At 41.5% G+C, this 18,390-nt stretch overlaps 1 protein-coding gene and 1 non-coding gene across 2 annotated transcripts; one reads left to right on the top strand and one right to left on the bottom strand.

The window, feature by feature from the left end:
- Positions 1 to 16,529: 16,529 nt before the first annotated feature.
- Positions 16,530 to 17,060, bottom strand: LOC148789915 (uncharacterized). Its single transcript, XM_088893810.1, has one exon. It carries the CDS (start codon positions 17,058 to 17,060, stop codon positions 16,530 to 16,532), a length of 531 nt encoding a protein of 176 aa, XP_088749936.1.
- A 540-nt stretch (positions 17,061 to 17,600) lies between these two features.
- Positions 17,601 to 17,707, top strand: LOC148789914 (small nucleolar RNA R71). Its single transcript, XR_016079946.1, has one exon. It is a non-coding gene; the product is annotated as a small nucleolar RNA R71 (small nucleolar RNA).
- Positions 17,708 to 18,390: the final 683 nt, after the last annotated feature.

Below are 18,390 nucleotides of genomic sequence, written 5' to 3'. Positions count from 1 at the left end.
GTTGTTGACTAGGCCACATAAAGGGATGATAGTAAATATGGGAAACAACCACCAAAAAAAGGGGATCATGCATGACTTAGTATTTTGCTTGATTGAGAGTGTTGATGTATTGGGTGACAGTGATCTAGTTGGATCATGATGTTTTCTTTGACTGGTAGTGTTCTCATCCTGCAAAATGTGTGAAGGCTCCAGACATGGGCCGAAGTCAATAACGGGTCCTTGGTCAGACTGCTTCATGCTTGAACAAGGGGAGTTTTGCTTAACGTTCAGATGTAGATGGAAGCTGTGTGGCCTTAGATTTGGGCCTATGCCTGAGATGGACTAAGCATTAGCCCATGGTGATGTGCTACGTTCATGGGCCATAAAGTACTTGGCCCATGCTGATTCAATAGTGGCTCTTGTGCACACCATGGCTGAATGCACATCATTGCCATGGTGTCCTTAAGATCATTGGATGATCTCCCAACATGGTGGGCCCCACACCAGCTTCCTCCCCAAGAGGAACCGTGCGGAACCCTAGCCGTTAAGGGTCCATCTAAATCAGGCTTTATGAAAGTCAGTGGGAACCACTTTGGTTTGATGTAAATTAAAGCAAGGCGTAATTATTCATTCCCTCCTGAAAATATAAGTGCATGTTATAGAGAAATTCATATGATGAATTCTCTAAAGGCCTTCCATCATTAGTATGAAGGTTGATTGTATTAGTGGGTGGGGATGCACCATAAAATTGGGCTATTCATCTACTAATGCAGTTGACTGGATTGCTTCATGAGATGATAGGGGTGTCATAGACCGATGTGGGAGGGGCCTATCCTAAAATTGAAGACTCTCTCATGGTACCTTGGTGTTCATGAACATGATGGGTGAACACTTACTGGACAGAAAGGTTTAACCTAAAATGGCTATGAACCTTGTCTGACAGAGGCCAAAGGGAAAACTCATAAGATGAGTGGATAAGATCCTTCATAGAAGGTGGTGGGTGATGTGGCTCATTGTGACACTAGCAAGTGCACTAGTTGTTCAAGTAGTAAAGTAATGAATAAAGTATCGTTCCCATGAGAATTTAAGAAACAATTACCAATACTAAATTGGGCACTTCTTATCTGATCAACAATAAATTAGAACTTTATTCAAGAGCTAAAAATTCTAAACTAAAATCTATCTAAATTATTGGCCCAATTGCCTTCAATTCAGATTACAAGAGTAAGCAGTTAATGTCAACTCAGAATTCAGCAATCAATCAAGTTCAATCACTCAAATAGATTGTGATTAAGCCTTGGTTTGGTGAAACCCTAAGGTCATTAAACAGCCTCTTTCGAGTGCATGTTCATCCTATGCATTAGTGATGATCCCCATATCTCTATCAAGGATCTAATCCAATGCATGCATTTCTTCAAACACTTCTAAAGCATCAATTCAAATCTGAATTGATCACCAATTGAATTGTGCAAGCTATCTTTAACCTTGCATCCAATTCAGTTCTTGAATAGTAGATCTGAATTTCTAGAGTCTTTCTCAAGCACTCTAAGAATTCCAAGCTTAGATCAATTCGGCCAATCTGAAAATTTGCAGAACTGAATTCTCTTTCAAGCAATTCAGATCTTGCAATATCAGATATGAGAATTCGGATCTGAGTTTTGAAAGTTTAATTGGCTGAATTGATCTACAATTAACCCCTAATCAAGAAACTTCAAGAACAATTCACACCCATTCGAATGAATAAAAAAGAAATTGATTTCTGAACTGAAATTTTACAAACTTAATTACATCAAGAAAGAATGGAAGAAGGAGAAAGAAAAGAAAATTTCAATAAGGAAACTGAATTCAAATCAAAGGAAAATGAAACTAGAATGGAATTATTACAATAAATCTCTGAATCAAAAATCCTCAATTTCGAACTCACCTTCTCTTCTTGCTAACTTCACTTGAACTCCTTCAGCCCTTCTTCTTCTCTTCCTTGTGCCTAGCCCTTCTTCTCTTTCTTCTCTTCAAGGTGTTGGAACCTCTAGGAGTGGGAGAGCATTTCTCTCAAGCAATTGAACACCTTTCCCCCCTTCTAGAGGCCTCCTTATATAGATTTTCAAGGGGGCTCTTGCCCCTTCTTGAAGCCTCTAGAATGGGGTGTATTACACCCCCTTCTTGAACTTTCTAGAGTTCTCTCTTGAAAGCCTTCTAAGGGTTCCTGCCCCTAGCTCTTTGGGCTGCACTTAGGCTCCCTCTTAGCACATGATAGCTACAATCTAGGCTGCTCTTTTGGGCTGAGAATGGGCTTTCTCTACTGGGCCGAATTTTACTCTTTGCTAGTCTTTCTTTTCTTGGGTTTTTTCAAAGAATCAACTTGCTCTTCTTGGGCCGAAGTGTGCTCTTTTGCTTCCATAACCGGGCTGGGCTGAATTTGGTCTTTTTGGACCTTCTTTTCTTACCTTTTGCCTTCTTTTTCTTGGATTAATTACCCCTGAAATCTTTTCTTAGCATTAAGCTAAATTAGGGAAAAATTAAATAAAACTAGCATAATAATCCATGCAAAAACCTCATAAATTATAGATAAATGGTATGTTCATCAAATACCCCCACACTTAAGCTTTTTCTTGTCCTCATGCAAAGACATCAGCCATAAACTAAACATTCCCCCCTTCTATTCGCACCATTTACCTGATGATTTTTTTTTAAGATAGAAATGCATTGAGTGGTCGGGGAACTTTTGTAAGTGTTCAACTCCTATTCTTATAAATTACCATTTTAACACATGTATAAGATCCAGGGAAAGGAAAATATGAATTTCATCAAAGTCTAGCCTTCACTCCTAATCCATATATAAATAAACTCCTTAATTGTCAAGGTTAATAATCAAATTTCACTAAGTTTCACATCTGTAACTATATCTTAATGAGAGTTCAACTTTAGTGTGCCCCTTTGAACCTTAGCTATCACCACAATTACTTAATTCTAGGGGTGAGTGCATCTTATGCTCCATCTCACCCTTTTCTTCTCTTTCTAGTGTGAGTGCATTTTTTGCTCCATCTCACCCACTTTTTTTCTTCTCTCTCTCTTTTTTTTTTTGGTGTGAGTGCATTTTATGCTCCATCTCACACTGGTCACATGCTTGAGGTAGGTGACAAGACTCATGTTCTGAGCTGCTAGTTTTACTATTCAGCTCAAAATAGTGGAGTCAATTTGGGCTTTTGTCCTTCTTTGCAATTATTGAACCTCATGAATCAACACTTTAGATGTGCACTAGCTCTCTTACCATTAACCATGAAATCAAGGGCTTCCATACACATGAAGATAGCTAGGGCTAGTCATGCTGAAAGGCATATTCAGCTCCCCTTTTCTCATGCATATATTAAATAGGGTCATTCACAAGAATAAGAACTTAACAAATACATCGGTCTCCCTCAACTCATTGAATTCCTCCTTAAAAATCACCAAATAAATAGCAATGAATCTTGAGGGGTACTAGTCTTCTTGGTTATGTCATTGCCTGCATATGTGTGTTGGGGTGAATGAGGTGCATGGTTTCAGCCCCCACACCCTAGCCTCAGGCTCACTCCCCCACACTTAAGATGAACATTGTCCGCAATGTTCCTAGTGATAGGGAATGACAATGAAATCAACAAAAGCAATAACATGTAAAGAGAAGGGTGAATAGAGGAATCCCTGGATAATAAAATGGGCACTTTGGTGGGAAGCCTCTTCTGCTAAAAATGAATTGAAATTTTGAAAAAGAGATCTTTATTTTACTAACTAATATCCTAAAAAAATGAAGAAAAGATGCCTTAACCTGTTCATGAACAAGAAGATCATTGGTTGTCAAGATAAACAGTGGATGGAGGGGGTACAGTACCACCCACTAAATATGGTTTCAGGCGCTGGTCATTTACTTTAAATGTGCCCTGAACCAAGTGGGTGATTTCTATAGCCCCATGGGGTAAAATCTAAGTGATGGTGAAGGGTCCAGACCACCTAGATCTCAGCTTGCCTGGGAACAGGCGGAGACAGGAATTATATAACAATACTTGCTGCCCAACATAAAAGTCCCGCCTCAGCAAGTTCTTATCATGCCATCTTTTAATTCTTTCTTTATAGACTTTGGCATTTTCGTAGGCGGCAAGTCTGAATTCATCCATCAAATTCAATTGCAACCTCCTTTTAGCCCCTGTGGCCTCAATGTCAAAATTCAAGAATTTAAGAGCCCAATAGGCCTTGTGCTCTAATTCTACTAGTAAATGGCATGCTTTACCAAAGACCAACTTGTAGGGGGACATGCCAATGGGTGTCTTATATGCAGTTCTGTATGCCCACAATGCATCATCTTTTCTAGCAGATGCTATAGTCTTTTTCAGAATTCTTTTGAGTTCCCTGTTAGCCAACTCCACTTGACCACTAGTTTGAGGGTGATAACTGGTAGCCAATTTATGTGTAATTCCATATTTTTGCATTAACCGCTCAAATTGGCTATTGCAGAAGTGAGTTCCCCTATCACTAATTATAGCTCGCAGAGTGCCAAAACGGGAAAATAGCTTTTTCAGGAAATGTACCACCCTCCTTGAGTCATTTGTGGGCAAAGCCATGGCTTCTACCCATTTAGATACATAATCAACAGCAACGAGGATGTACTTATTCCCAAAAGAATTCGGGAAGGGTCCCATTAAGTCTATACCCCAAACATCAAAGATTTCGCAGATTAAAATATTGGAAAGGGGCATTTCATTCTGTCGGGAAATGTTTCCTGACCTTTGACATTTGTCACATGTGGACACATACCTGTGGGCATCCTTGAATAATGTAGGCCAATAAAAACCTGATTGCAAAACCTTGGCTGCGGTGCGACTAGCTCCAAAATGCCCTCCTGCTTCTTTATCATGGCAAAATTGGAGTACCGACTCCATCTCCTCCTCAGGGACACATCTCCTTATGATCTGATCTGCACATAATTTATATAAAAAGGGTTCCTCCCACAGATAGTATTTTACATCAGAAAGGAATTTCTTCTTTTATTGATATGATAGGTTAGGAGGAATGACTTGTGCAGCTAGATAATTTGCAAAATCAGCATACCAAGGAGATGCATATTCTTGAACTGAGTACAGTTGTTCATCTGGAAATTCTTCTCGGATGTTGCTGGTTATCTCCTCTTCTGAGCTTACCTTGTCTAACCGGGAGAGATGATCAACAGCTAGGTTTGCAGCATCCTTCATGTCTCTAATCTCAATATCAAATTCTTGTAGAAGAAGGATCCACCTGATCAGTATTGGTTTTGAATTTTTCTTGGTAAGCAAGTGTCGTAATGCCAAGTGATCTGTGTATACAACAAATTTTGGACACTATCAAATATGAACGAAATTTGTCAAGTACAAAGATTACTGCTAGCAGCTCCTTTTCTGTGGTGGTGTAATTGAGTTGGGGTCCATTCAAGGTTCTGCTAGGATAGTAAATTGGCTGAAAATGTTTGTTCACTCTTTGTCCCAAAACAGCCCCTACAACAGAAGCACTCGCATCACACATTAATTCAAATGGGAGGCTCCAATCTGGTGCTACCATGATAGGTGCATGGATCAATATGTTTTTCAAAGTGTTGAAAGCATGAAGGCATTCATTTGAAAATTCAAAAGGCACTTCTTTCTGAAGCAAGGTAGATAGTGGCTTGGCAATTTTTGAGAAATCCTTAATAAACCTCCTATAGAAGTCGACATGCCCTAAGAAACTTCTCACAGAACGGATAGATGATGGGGGTGGCAATTTTTCAATTGCCTCCACCTTGGCCTTGTCGACTTCTATACCTTTGTGAGAGATCTTGTGTCCAAGCACTATGCCTTCTTGCACCATAAAATGACATTTCTCCCAATTCAACACAAGATGTGTTTCTTCGCATCTAGTAAGCACCTGTTCCAGATTATTCAAGCATGCATCAAACGAAGAGATGAAAACTAAAAAATCATCAATAAAGTTCTCAATAAATTTTTCAACCATATCAGAAAATATGGACATCATGCATCGCTGAAAGGTTGTTGGGGCATTGCATAATCCAAAGGGCATCCTTCAGTATGCAAAGGTACCATATGGGCAAGTAAAAGTGGTCTTTTCTTGGTCTTCTGGTGCAATTGGGATCTAGTTATACCCCGAATTTCCATCAAAGAAACAATAATACTCATGTTCGGCTAGCCTCTCTAACATTTGGTCCATAAATGGGAGAGGGAAATGGTCCTTCCGGGTGGCTTCATTTAACTTTCTATAGTCAATACATACACACCATCCGGTGACAATTCTAGTCGAGATGAGTTCATTTTTCTCATTTGGAAAAATGGTCATACCCCCTTTCTTGGGCACGACTTGCACGGGGTTTACCCAAGAACTGTCAGAAATAGGATAAATGATCCCAACATCTAATAGCTTAATTATTTCAGCCTTTACCACTTCTTTCATGTTGGGGTTCGGGTGTCTTTGGGGTTGAACGGAAGGCTTGTTGTCCTTTTCCATCAAAATTTTGTGAGTGCAGATTGATGGATTAATGCCTTTGATATCCTCTACCTTCCAGGCTATAGCATTTTTGTGTTCCCGCAGCATTCTTAATAATTTTTCTTTTTGTAATGGATTCAGTGACGTGGAAATTGTTACGGGGAGAGTTGATGGTTCCTCAAGGAAAGCATACCCTAAATGGGAAGGTAATTGCTTCAGTTCAAGGGTGGGGGGTTATTGGGATGATGGCTTACCTGATGATCCAGGAAATTTGCCTAAGTTCTCTAATTTGAGAAACCCCTTTCCCTTGAATTGAGGCTTATCATTTAGATATGCTATCATGAGGTTTATTTCTTCATTTTCTCCTTTTTCAAGTTCTCCCTGCTGGAGGCAGAGTTCAAGAGGATCAACCATCTTACTTACCTGGAAGCATTCATCAATTGTCATATCAATGGCATCAATCATATAAGAAGAATCATCACTAGAGGGTGCATGTTTCATAGCATCAGACATTTTAAAAATTATCTCCTCATCTTGTATCCTAAAGCTGAGTTGTCCTTGTTGGACATCAATCATCGCTTTCCCAGTAGCCAGGAAGGGTCTCCCTTGGATAAGTGGGACCTCCACATCTTCTTGTTAGACAGTTTTGTATGCCCTTAGCTTCAATCAGTTTTGATGTACTTTTGATATTTAATTTAAATAAATAAAATACATGTTTGATTCATGTTGTGTGGTATGCTTCTGTGTAAGACCCTAAAATTGGACACTTAATGAGACTTGTGATGGTTTTAAATGTTCACAGCCATTGGATAAGTCTGGGGAGATTTATCCTGCAAAGGCTGACACTGGTGTGCTGCCAACTGTTGGGGTGGCTTGTCTCAGCCGTCAGGGTGAGACCCAAGGCACACGTAGTGTAGGATTACTTGAACCCTTGAACTGGACCAGATTTCCAGTATTGCCCTGGACCTTGGAGATTGATGGGAAAAATTGGAAAGTTACACCTAACCCCTAGACCCGATTATGGTACTACACTAGGTGTCGGATTGGGCTATCTTTGATATGCCAATCAGTGAGATCCTTAGCGGGGGTCAAAACCTGGGTATGTTGGGACAATCTGAGAATTCATCTGAATGGGTGATCATAGTGACGGGATCAGCCCCTTTGTCAGACAAAGGTAATGATCGGGGATGCACTCTCTCTGATGGAAACCAAGCATCCGGTATTTGATTTCTATCGTTGGAATTTTTTTTTTGCAAAATTTATATATATGATATATACTTACATATGGTTTCAAAATGTTTGCAAATGGTTTTGATTCCCGGAATCCATGTGAGTAGAGAGTGCAGCATTGTTCCTTGCAGGCGATGGAGAGGTCCTCTCTTGTCGGGCAGTGCTTGATCATTATGGGCTGAGAGGTTAAGTGTAAGGCCATTTAGGATAATACCTGATGGACTAATCTTGCATCTGCCCACAGTCCCTGGGTTTTTATAAGATGGCTTGGCCCAGGGACCACTTAGTGTAAGTGTTGGGCCCATGGGGTCCATGTGATGGGCTCAAGGGGTTCACTAGGATTTCCAATGAATTCGGCTAGGCCTTGTAACAGAGGCTGGGCCGAACCCATGTGGCTGGTGTCTAGATCAATGCTAGGGTCCCATGCCATACAAAGAAGCCCAACTGAGCAGTAGTTTGGAAGACTATTGAGCACTTAATACATATTGGGCCTAAAGCCCATTTCGATCTGGGCTGATTTGATCAGTCACTTAAAGGGGTGGATTTGAGATTAGGTTAAGCCCAAAAGCTTATCTAATCTGCATATAAGATTAAGAGGAGTTCTAATCCAAATATAGATTTGGATAAGGGCAACTTCTGATATGATTAGGAGGTTTTCTTAATCATTAAGAAAGAGGAGGAAGCCCCTAATTCGAATTACTTGAATTCGAACCCTAGGTGTTTTCAGCAGACCACCTTGCATTCTTGAGATACGATCTCAGATAACTCTAGAGAAGAATATAGCAATTTGCCATCTTCTTCTCTAGCATTCTCCTCCAGCACCCGCCGCCACCTTTTCTGCTAGTTTGAGTTCTCAGTTAGAGAAGATCAAGAAAGGTTCTTGATTGTTCGTGTAGTGCTCACAGTCTTCCATCGAGTTCTTCATAAGAACCTGGTTCGTGGGACGAACACTGCTAGTTCGGCTCCATCATCACTGTGTCATTCCCTCCTACGGAATTCTATAGCCTTATCTCCCGGATGATCCGGTGCAGGATTCTTTGCCACTTTATATAATTTTTCTGAAGTCAGGACCAACATAAGGTTTCTGTACCAGTCGGCATAGTTTGGGCCCTTAAGCTTGTTGTCGTCAAGCAACTTAGCAAATTTTCCATTTGCCATTTTCTGAGAAAACAGCAAAACGTTAGTCCACAACCTTAGTTTGATTCATGTTACCTACATAGATAAGGCTTTTCATCTATGCTCCATTTCCATTTCTTCATCTCTGAGATTTCCCTCCTATCTCAATGACAGAGTCGGCGAAATGTCTCTGGAAATGTGGGAAATCACATAAGGTGCGTGGAGCCAACTATTTCAGCTGCATAACCCCACCACCTTTCTGTGACGGATCATATCCACTCATCATATGAGTTTCCCTTTGGCCTCTATCAAACAAGGTTCAGAGCCATTTTCAGGTAAACCTTTCTGTCCAGTGAGAGCTCACCCATCATATTCAGGGTATGCCAAGGTACCGAGAAAAACTCCTTAGCCCGCTGCTATATCATAGCCTCATTGGATAATCCGATACAGAGGCAATTCGATCAGATCGAACTCACCAAGGACATATTGGATAGTCTGAAGACTATGTACGAAGAGCAGAACTGTTCTACTCGACAAAAGGTCCTGAAGCAGTTCATGACCGCGCAGATGACCAAGGGGTAGCAAGTTCATGACCATTGTCTCCGGATGATGGGTTACATTAACGAGCTGGAGGCCCTTGGATCCGGGCTGGATCTGGTCACAAAGATAGATGCCATTCTTAACTCCTTGCCTTCGTCCTTCAATCCGTTCATAATGTATTAAAATATGAACAATCTGAATGTCAGCGTTCAAGAGTTTAGCAACATGTTGCAACGGGCCGAGGAATTGATTAGAAAGGATGAGCCAATAGCCATGCTTGTTGAAGCTGGCAAATCTGGCAAGAAGAGGAGGGCAAAGAGGAAACCCCAGAAAAAGGCCACTAAGTCTAAGAAACAAAAGAAAGACAAGGCATTCGATGCCTGTCACTTCTGCAAGCAGGCCGGCCACTGGAAAAGGAATTGTCCTACCTACCTGGAATCTAAGAAAGGTACTTTCAAAACTTGTGTCATTGAGACTAATTTGTTAGTCACTTCTGTGTCCTTGTGTGTTGACTCCGGGGCTTCAACTCATGCGTGTAATTCACTGCAAGGGTTCAAACTAAGCAGAAGGCTGAGTGAAGGAGAAGTGACACTTTTCTTGGGAACGACTACAAGTGTTGTAACTGCGGCAATTGGAACCGTAGAATTTGGTTTTACAGAAGGAACTATTATACTTAAAGATTGTCTTTATGTATAGAACTTAAGAAGAAACTTGATTTCTGTTTCTAAACTATGCTGATGGATATGCCGTTTACTTTAGTAATATGATTACTGTTAAACGGAATAATAAATTCTCGCATGCGGGGAACTGGAGAACAGTCTCTATGTTCTACGTCCTTCTCTAGAAACTAACTTAACCGAAACTACATCGGTCAAAATTCCCAAGAAAAGGAATCGTGATATAGTTAATCCCACGTGCCTGTGGCATTACTGACTTGGCCATATCGGTATTGACCGAATCACAAGACTGGTAAAGGATGGTCCTTTGGATTTTCTAATCGTAGAAGATCTTCCCACTTGTGAGCCTTGCCTCAGAGGCAAGATGACAAAATTGTTATTTAACGGTAAGCCTGGAAGATGTACAGGCACACTTGACCTTATACATACTGATGTATGTGGTCCCCTGAGTGTTAGGACTCATAACCAACACGTGTATTTCATCACCTTCACTGATGACTACTCTCGATATGGTTACGTGTACCAAATGAGACAGAAGTTTGAATCCTTTGAAAAGTGCAAGGAGTTCAGACAAGAAGTCAAGAAACAGTTAGGGAGATAAAATAAAGCCCTTTGATCGGATCGAGGAGGCGACTATCTCTCTAACGAATTCAGGGACTACTTGAAGGACAACGGGATAATATCGCAGTTGGCTCCTCCTACAACACCGCAACTTAACGGTGTTTCAGAGAGGAGGAATAGGACATTGTTAGACATGGTTCAATCACTTCTCACATTCTCGGATTTGCCTACATCCTTTTGGGGATATGCGTTGGAGACTGCAATCTACGTGCTGAATCGGGTTCCAACCAAATCGGTTCCAAAAACTCCATACGAACTTTGGACCGGAAAGAAACCAAGTGTCAGACACTTGAAGATTTGGGGTTGTCCTGCGCACATTAAAAGAATGAGTGCGGACAGGTTGGAATCCAAGACCAGCCATTGCCTATTTGTAGGCTACCCAAAGGATTCAATGGGTTATCTTTTCTATGACCTAAGTGAGCAGAAAGTGTTATGCAGTCGAAATGCCAAGCTCTTAGAGACCGATTACATCCTGGACACTCATCATCAGGAAATAGTTCTTGATGAGGAGAGCTCAGGAGCAGTGGGAGATGTCCCACAAGTTCCAGGTAGTGACCAACCAAGAAGATCCACCCGGGTATCCAAGCCATCGGTCCATTATGGTTATGACCGAGATAGTTACCTGGTGGAAGCCTTGACTACTGAGGAGGATCCCGTGACTTACGTGGAAGCTATTTTAGACATAGATTCCCAGAAGTGGGTGGAGGCCATGAGAGATGAGATGGACTCAATGGAGGCCAATGGATCTGGTGATGAGATTTAGAAGAACCTTATTTTGTCCCCTTAATTTCATCCTTTTACACTAATTTAACACTTAAATGCACTCATTACTCTTGTATTTCGATTCAGGGCAATAAAGAAGGCAATTGGAAGGAAACAGGCCAATTCGGGTGATTTTAGATAGTTTCGGTGACAGTCAGTGATCTGGGCCTAATTCACAGTTCCGGACTCAGAATTGGGCAATTCAAGAAGCATTAGAAAGAAGAAAGAAAGGCCCACAACTTTTATGTTTTGGGTTTTGACTGATTCGGCCTGCATCGAGTAAGAAACCGGGCCCGAAGTCGGAGCAAGTTTGCAGCCTGGCCCATTTAACAGCTGAAGCCCAACTCGTAGAAAAACCTGGAAGCAGCCCAAGTAGCAGAGAAGCCCAACTCGCAGAAGAACCTGGAAGCAGCCCAAGTAGCAGAGAAGCCCAACTCGGATACAAGAGTCTAGAGTCCTAATTCGAATGTAATCTCCCAAGAGGGAGAGAGTCTTATTAGATCTAAACTTTGAATGTAATCCTATAAGGATAAGAAGGTTGGGGATTAGATAAGAGATATGATAGGATTAGTTCAAAGAAGATCAAGACTCCCTAAAGATAAGATGATCTCCTAGAAGGAGTTGGAAAATAGCCCTCTCCTTTGGCTATATAAAGATGGGGGCGAACCAGCTCTAGCATCACTCACTCTCAGATCCAAGAGATCATCAAGAAGACCAAGAAGCTCAAGAAGGCAGTTCGGCTATGGAGAAGAAAAGCATGGAGATTGGGCAGATCATGAGCAACTAAGCTTCTTTTTCTGGTTCAAGGGGGGAGGTTCGATTGTGTCATTGTGAGGTTCTGTAGTTAATTTATTATCTTGCTTTTTATTTCAAGTATTCATTGATTCTTGAGCACATTTTCATTGGGTGTTAATGTTAATTAGTCTGACAAACTGAATTAATGTTGATTTTCCTACTGCTATCCATGATTTTGGTGATCCGTAATTGTCACGAATAGTGGTACAAGTAGCAAATTAGGTTAATATCTTTTTGGGTCAATTGTTCGTGACAGCCTTTGACCAATGTATTGACATGGTTTAACCTAAAAGGAATCGATGGAACAAGATTCAATAATTGCAGCTATCTCAATTATTGTTGTTTTGGTTTAACTGTTTTCACAAATCTTAATGCTATCACCGGTTAATATGGAACACTATCGTACCCAGTTGAGTGGTGATAAGTGTTGATTGAATGTTGGGTTTGGTCAACTGAATTAGGAAAACACAAGGTTTATTATGGCTATCCTAATAAATTTAAGGTTAAATGATTGAATTGCAAGAATGCTGAAATGTACCTAGGATCGATGGCCAATCGATTCAACCCGAACCTATGAATCAGAATTCGGTAAGACGAATTTTCTCTTGTTTGTCTAGTTTGTTATTCTTTTAACTTTAGTTATTAAATTTTCCCACTCAATTACTTTATCCATTCGGCTAAGAGATTACTGAATTGGTCCCTACGGGATTCGACCTAGTACCACTTTTTACTACAATTATTTGATTGTGGGACTAGTACTAATTTTGAGGGCTTTGACAACCCGTCATCTGGACTCTAGTAGATCCACCCTCCGGGGTAAAAGCAATTGGTTGCAAATGGATCTATAAGACAAAGAAGGGCCCCGGTGGCAATATTGAGACCTACAAATCTCGTTTGGTGGCGAAAGGGTATACTCAGAAAGAGGGCATCGACTATGAGTAAACCTTTTTGCCTGTGGCCATGCTTAAATCCATTAGGATCCTACTAGCTATAGCAGCATACCATGACTACGAGATTTGGCAAAAGGATGTCAAAACCGCGTTCCTGAATGGAGATCTTAGTGAAGATATCTACATGCAACAGCCGCAAGGCTTCATTGCTATTGGTCAGGAACACATGGTATGTAAACTTAATAGATCCATATTGGACTTAAGCAAGCTTCTAGGAGTTGGAACATCCATTTTGACTCTGCTGTCAAATCGTTTGACTTTGAGCAGAATCCGGGATGAGCCCTGTGTTTACAGGAAGTCCAGTGGGGATAAGGTCACCTTCTTGGTGTTGTATGTGGACGATATTCTACTCATTAGGAATGATGTAGGAATGTTGACTTCGGTCAAGCTCTGGCTTTTGCAGCAATTCTCCATGAAAGATCTTGGAGAAGCTTCCTATATACTGGGTCTTCAACTCTATAGAGATAGATCGAAGCAGATAATTGGATGATCCCAAGCTACATACATTGACAAAATTGTCAAAAGGTATAGCATGGAGAACTCCAAGAAAGGAAACATTCCTTTTAGGCATGGAGTCACTCTCTCCAAGAAGATGTCTCCCAAGACTTCTGAGGAGATTGAGGGCATGAAAGACGTTCCCTATGCCTCAGCTGTAGGGAGCATCATGTATGCCATGCTGTGCACTTGCCCTGACATTGCTCAGGCGGCGAGTGTCGTAAGAAGGTTCTAGGCCAACCCAGGGCAGGAGCATGAAACTGCTGTGAAAAACATACTCAAATACCTTCGAAGGACAAAAGAGTTTTGTCTGGTATTTGATGGTAGTTCGCTACAAATTCTGCGGTATATTGATGCCAATTTCCAGTCAGATCCAGATGATAGAAAGTCTACATCTGGGTATGTTTTCATGATAGGATCATGTGTTGTTTGCTGGAAAAGCAGCAAATAGGGGTCCACGGCAGACTCCACAACCGAAGCCGAGTACATTGCCGCAAGTGAAGCTGCCAAGGAAGCCGTGTGGATGAAGAAGTTCGTTCACGAATTAGGAGTGGTTCTATCCAGCACATCACCCATCCCGTTGTTGTGTGACAACAATGGAGCAATCGCCCAGGCTAAGGAGACTCGGGCCCACTCGAAGTCAAAGCACATCGAGAGGAAGTACCATGTACTGCAGGAGATCGTTGGTAGACAGGACGTCCTGATTCAGAAGGTAGCGTCAGCGGATAATGTGGCAGACCCATTAACTAAGCCACTCACACAAAAGGTGTTTGAGAAACACGTGGAAAGTATGGGACTCCGGCTTGTACCAGATTGGACCTAAGTGCAAGTGGGAGCTGTTAGACAGTTTTGTATGCCCTTAGCTTCAATAAGTTTTGATGTACTTTTGATATTTAATGTAAATAAATAAAGTACATGTTTGATTCATGTTGGTTTTAAATGTTTACAGCCGTTGGATAAGTCTGGGGAGATTTATCCTGCCAAGGCTGACACTGGTGTGCTGCCAATTGTTGGGGTGGCTTGTCTCAGCCGCTAGGGTGAGACCCAAGGCACACGTAGCGTAGGATTACTTGAACCCTTGAACCGGACCAGATTTCCAATATTGCCCTGGACCTTGGAGATTGATGGGCAAAACTGGAAAGTTACACCTGACCCCTAGACCCGATTATGGTACCACACTAGGTGTCGGATTGGGCTGTCTTTGATATGCCAATTAGTGAGATCCTTAGCGGGGGTCAAAACCTGGGTATGTTGGGACAGTCTAAGAATTCATCTGAGTGGGTGATCATAGTGATGGGATCGGCCCCTTTGTCGGACAAAGGTAATGATCGGGGATGCACTCTCTCTAATGGAAACCAAACTGCCAGCATTTGATTTCAATCGTTGGAATTTTGTTTTGCAAAATTTATATATATGATATATACTTACATATGGTTTTAAAATGTTTGCAAATGATTTTAATTCCCGGGATCCATGTTAGTAGAGAGTGCAGCATTTTTCCATGCAGCCGAGGGAGAGGTCCTCTCTTGTCGGGTAGTGCTTAATCATTATGGGCTGAGAGGTTAAGTGTAAGGCCATTTAGGATAATACCTGATGGCCTAATCTTGCATCTGCATATAGTCCCGGGGTTTTTATAAGATGGCTTGGCCCAGGGACCACTTAGTGTAAGTGTTGGGCCCATGGGGTCCATGTGATGGGCTCAAGGGGTTCACTGGGATTTCCAGTGAATTCGTCTAGGCCTTGTAATAGAGGCTGAGCCGAACCCATGTGGCTGGTGTTTCGATCAATGCTTGGGTCCCACGCCATACATAGAAGCCGAATTGGGCAGCAGTTTGGAAGACTATTGAGCTCTTAGTACATATTGAGCCTAAAGCCCATTTCGATATGGACTGATTTGATCAGTCACTTAAAGGGGCGGATCTGAGATTAGGTTAAGCCCAAAAGCTGATCTAATCTGCAGATAAGATGAAGCGGAGTCCTAATCCAAATACACATTTGGATAAGGGCAACTCCTGATATGATTAGGAGGTTTTCTTAATCATTAGTAAAGAGGAGGAAAACCCTAATTTGAATTATTTGAATTCAAACCCTAGGTGTTTTCAATAGACCACCCTACATTCTTGAGATAGGATCTCAGATAACTCTAGAGAAGAAAATAGCAGTTCACCATCTTCTTCTCAAGCATTCTCCTCCAGCAGCCACCACCACCTTTTCTGCCAGTTTGAGTTCTCAGTTAGAGAAGATCAAGAAAGGTTCTTGATTGTTCGTGTGGTGCTCACAGTCTTCCATCGAGTTCTTCAGAAGAACACTGCTGGTTCGGCTCCATCATCACTGTGTCATCTTCAGTGGGAGCTGATCTTGGGATCTTCTTTGGGCGTGAACACCAACGTTGGGAGATACTACTTCTCTGGATCAGGTATAATCACTCCCTTTTTCTTCTGGTTCAAATCTGGTCTGGTTTGGTTCAAGAAGGATCCTTGAATTTTGATTCTAAAATCAGGGAATGCAATTCCCAGTTGCAAGGAAGGTAGGAAATTTTTTTGAAATTTGCCCACCCATTCCGCAACTATCTTGGTGTCCATACGATGGATCCTGCCATTCCTTTCACTCCTTGCATGTCTAACACAATGAAATCAACTTGAAAAATGAATTTGTCAACTTTAACTAAGACATCTTCTATGATCCCCCTAGGATGTCTAATTGATTTATCAACCAATTATAATGCCACTCTAGTGGGTTGGGGTTCCCCCAATCCCAATTTCTTGAAGATAGAAAATGGCATTAAATTGATGTTAGCTCCTAGGTCACATAAAGCTTTCTCAATTTTTAAACTGCCTATGGTACAAGGAATAGTGAAACTCCTTGGATCTTTGAGTTTCTTAGGCAGCTAGTTTAGAAGGATAGCGGAACATTCCTCATTCAAAGCAACTGTAGCCACATCTCCCAGTTTCTTTTTGTTTGCCAATAATTCCTTCAAAAACCTTGCATAGTGTGGCATCTGTGCTAAAGCATCAACAAAAGGAATATGAATGTGTAAACTTTTAAATATTTCAAGAAACTTACCAAATTCCTTCTCCATTTTCTGTTGCTTCAACCTGTTAGGGAATGGAACTTGTGGCTGCTGGTGCATCCCTTGTTGTGCTTCAGGTTGTTCCTTCTTCTGTTGTCCGATCCCAAGGCTTGTTTCTGCCTTGGGTTCAGCCCTATTCTTCTTCTCTACCTCAGGCAACTCTTTTCCACTCCTTAAGGTAATAGCTTGTACTTGCTCTCGTGGATTCACTTCAGTGTTGCTTGGAAGAGTTCCCGGTAGTCTAGAAGAGATTAATTGTGCCAATTGCCCCACTTGGTTTTCCAGGTTCTTGATTGAGTCTTCCTGGTTTTGGAACCTGGTTTCTGCACTTGCTATGAGTTTTGTCATCAGCTCCTCCAAATTGGACTTTGGTTCGGGCTGATGATAAGTCTGGTGGAAAGGCTTGGAAGTATGCTGACTTGGCCAGGACTGGTTTGGATGTCCCCTCCATCCTAAGTGAAAGGTATGGTGACTCTGGTAACCCTGCTATCTTGACAAATTGCTAACATAGTCGACTTGTTCAGTAGATGGTCTGAACTGATTGCCAACTTGGCAGTTAGTACTGATGTGGCCTCCCCCACACAATTCACAAGTAAAAGAGGCTGCACATGCATGGCAGCTATCTGCATTTCCTCAAATTTCTTACTGAGTGCTCCAATTTGTGTAGATAGTGTCGTATAAGTATCAACATTATGCAGGCCATGCTGCTTCCTAGTTTGGGTTCTTTCAGAGTGCCATTGATAGTTGTTGGCTGTCATTTCTTCAATGAGTGCATGGGCAACCTCAGGAGTCTTATTGTTTATGGACCCTCCAACTGCAACATCTAGTATGGTCTTATTTGAGTCGGTAAGACCATTATAGAAGGTCTGCACTTGCAGCCATATGGGAAGGCCATGGTGAGGAACTCTTCTCAGCAGCTCCTTGTATCATTCCCATGACTCGTATAAAGATTCCCCCTCTTGTTGGAAAAATGCAGTGATATCATTCCTCATTTTAGCAGTTTTAGAAGGGGGAAAATACTTAGAGAGGAAATGGCTGACCATTTCATCCCACATAGCTATTGATCCCACTGGTAATGAATTCAGCCATGATTTGGCTTTATCCTTCAAAGAGAATGGGAATAACCTCAACCTAATGGCATCATCACTTACTCCATTGTGTTTGAATTCAGCCATGAATTCAGCGTTGGGATCTTCGTAGGCCATTCCATAGAATTGCACAGTGTTTTGAATCATTTGTATAATGGCAGGTTTAATCTCAAAGTTGTTAGCAGCAATAGTAGGCCTGATAATGCTGGAAGCAGCTCCAGTGAGTAAGGGTTTGGCATAATCCATCATGGTTCTCTGTTCAACCATTTCTTGAGCTTCTTGAGCTTCTTGTTGGACTTGTCTAGCTGCTCTTAGACGGACACGGAGAGTTCTTTCAATATCTGGGTCGTAGAGGATCTCCTCCAGCTCGACTCTGCTTATCATAAACTATGAAAGTCAAGGAAATAAAAAGGCTAATACAACAGAATAAGATTACCTAAACCTACTATAACTGAGATATGTATAATGATTTATTGTCATACAAGTACTGATCATAATTAAATTTTTTATTATTAAAAAGGATCTGAACCAGCAATCTTAATTGTAGAATCCTTTAGGTCTGCAATTCTTTGGGCTTGTTGGTTCAAAGA

Source organism: Nelumbo nucifera, chromosome 8 (assembly GCF_055504915.1).
Source record: "Nelumbo nucifera cultivar China Antique chromosome 8, China Antique-T2T, whole genome shotgun sequence".
Classification (NCBI taxonomy): domain Eukaryota; kingdom Viridiplantae; phylum Streptophyta; class Magnoliopsida; order Proteales; family Nelumbonaceae; genus Nelumbo; species Nelumbo nucifera.
This window is presented reverse-complemented; position numbering and strand designations above follow the sequence as displayed.

Bases quoted from the DNA above. Each gene is read 5' to 3' on its own strand.
- LOC148789915 (XM_088893810.1), bottom strand. From the start codon at position 17,060: ATGACAAAACTCATAGCAAGTGCAGAAACCAGGTTCCAAAACCAGGAA.